At 31.3% G+C, this 2,567-nt stretch overlaps 1 protein-coding gene across 1 annotated transcript; it reads right to left on the bottom strand.

The window, feature by feature from the left end:
• Positions 1–960: 960 nt before the first annotated feature.
• LOC106871748 (FAS-associated death domain protein) lies at positions 961–2,381 on the bottom strand. Its single transcript, XM_014918374.2, has one exon. It carries the CDS (start codon positions 2,259–2,261, stop codon positions 1,698–1,700), a length of 564 nt encoding a protein of 187 aa, XP_014773860.1. The 5' UTR covers positions 2,262–2,381; the 3' UTR covers positions 961–1,697.
• Between the last annotated feature and the right edge of the window lie 186 nt (positions 2,382–2,567).

The raw sequence follows: 2,567 nt of genomic DNA, 5'->3' as shown, positions 1-2,567 counted from the left end.
TATATATATATATATATATGCATATATCCATACATATATGTACATACCTACATATTTATATATGTATATATACATGCATATATGGGTACAGGACATAAAAAAAAACCTTGAACACAATGAGAAACGAAAACATAGAAAACAAACTTTTTTTCGAACAACGAAAAAAAAACAAAAACAGGGAAACGAAACATGCAACATAAAGAATATACGACTATTATAAACCACCAGGTAAGATCGGCCGTAATGGATATATAGTACGGTACACACCTTCTTAATTGACAAATACACGAGTGCATTTCCTGACTTATGGATAGTGACACGCTATATATATATATATATATATATATATATATATATATATAAAATCTTCGGTAATTCATATATCCAACAAAGAAGCACATTCTAAAGCATTAGAACGAATATCTTTTTAAACTTTATATATATATATATATATGTATGTATATAGGTTAAAAGTAAAGGTGGGTACAGCGGTGGAAGTAAGTTTAAAGAGCTTTTCTTTTTATTTAATCGGACAAGACAAGTGTTTGTATATTTGTGATATTAGTTTACTAATTTGTTCTGAATTCCTAAACTTTTTCCTAATTCCTTGATTTCGAACTTTTAATATTTGAGCAGATTCACGGAAATACATACCGAAACCGGTAATATTTTATAAAAGTCACTGAATATAACACACACACACACACACACACATATCGATATATATATATATATATATCAACAGTTAAAACGGGTATATAGTTAAAACGGGTACTTGAAGTGCAACCCAACGGCCATCATATCCTCGTGGAGATTAGCATACCCACTACTTTCTGAAACCATTTCCTGTTGCATTTAATTAATGTTACATAAAGACATTACATGTATGAGTTACAGGTATATATATATATGTAAAGTACATGATGTACTTACCACAGAATATAAAAACTAAAAACGGTATATGAAAAATGAAATACTTTACTAATACTCCACCCACTTCTTCGCCGAGAGAAAATCTCATTAAAATCGTAGGCCCAAATCAACAGTGTGTCTGGATCCCATCATATATACACATTATGTACAGGGCTAATCACCAAGGGAACGTACTTGGACCCAAGAAGTGGTGGCTAAATAACAAGAATATGAAACAATAACAGAATCATTTGATAACGACGAGTTAACATGAAAAATTAAAGGCTGTGAAGGTAACAGTTCGTTAAGTTCGTGTATAGATAGATAGACAGATAGGTGTGTACGTTTGTAGAAATAAAACAGAATTAAATACATGAATATATATATTATATCATTATTGTATTATATTATATTATGTTAGATTTAATAGGTAGAAGTTACATATTGATTCAAAGGCTGTCAGTTGATGTCTAAGTAGGAGTAATGCCATGCAATAACAACATAATTTTTTTGTAATTATGGTAAAAGTTTTGAAATTTTAGGGGAGAAGAAAAAGTCAGTTCGATCTCAGTATTTAAACGGATACTTATTTTTCCGATTCCGAAAGGATGAATGGTAAAGTCGATCCTGGCAGCATCCGAATTTAGAATGTAAACCCGGAAGAAATAATGTAAAGCATTTCACCCGACACGTTAATAATAACAACATATCCGGTGAAAAGAGGGTGAGGACTGAGGACACTTGGTTAGATTTTTATACAAACTAATAGAATCAATTAAAACCATTTAATGTTGCCCGTTGAGTTTCTTTAATCCTTCTAAAATATCGTTTCGATGCATTTTATTTAAAATTTGTGTCAACCTGTGTATGGTAGCATTCGATCCTTGTGTCGACTTCCACAACAGGAAACACTGGTAGATCTGTTCGCGTACATTTCTGGGGTTTTCATCAGCAATATAACTAATGTCTGTTTCACTGACGCCCAAATCGCGAACCAAAAACCTCCAGTCTCTTGAGCCTATATGTTTCACCACGTAACTGATCGCATCATCGAGAATCGAGGAATTAAATATTTTATCTGAAAGTTTTCTATTCTTCTCAAAATAATCGACAAATTCCGCAAACGTCTGTAGTTTACATGCATGAAATGTGTTTTTCAAGAAATCGAGTCTGAAGGGGCCAAGTTTATCTTCTTCTTCAAGCACTTCGAAGAAACTGTAACCATTCTTAATATCTTCTAGTTTACTCTGTGGAATTGTACCCTTGCAATGATTCTTCATTGCTTGTAGATTGTTATCTGAGATATTACTGCTCAGCTTTTCCAACATTTCATTGTATACATCTGCCATCGCGCGAGTAAAAAAACTTTCTAACTTTGTGAAAGAAAAAAAAAAAAAAAAAAATCCTTTACATAGAAAACAGGAAAATCGCTTCCGGGTCACCAGTAACAGCAGTACAACGGTGCAAAATGATTATAGCAACAAGCAACAACAACAACAAAAGAAATGAGATAAAAACACAAAAACAAAACAAAAATGTGTTCAATTATATTTAACACACTTCAATATATATATGTATGCATATATGTATGAAAATAAGTATGTATGTATATATGTATATGTATATGTGTGTATATATATATATATATATATATA

The sequence above is a fragment of the Octopus bimaculoides genome, chromosome 26, assembly GCF_001194135.2.
Source record: "Octopus bimaculoides isolate UCB-OBI-ISO-001 chromosome 26, ASM119413v2, whole genome shotgun sequence".
Taxonomy (NCBI): domain Eukaryota; kingdom Metazoa; phylum Mollusca; class Cephalopoda; order Octopoda; family Octopodidae; genus Octopus; species Octopus bimaculoides.
The sequence above is the reverse complement of the archived record's forward strand: the minus strand, read 5'-3'. Positions and strand labels throughout refer to the sequence as shown.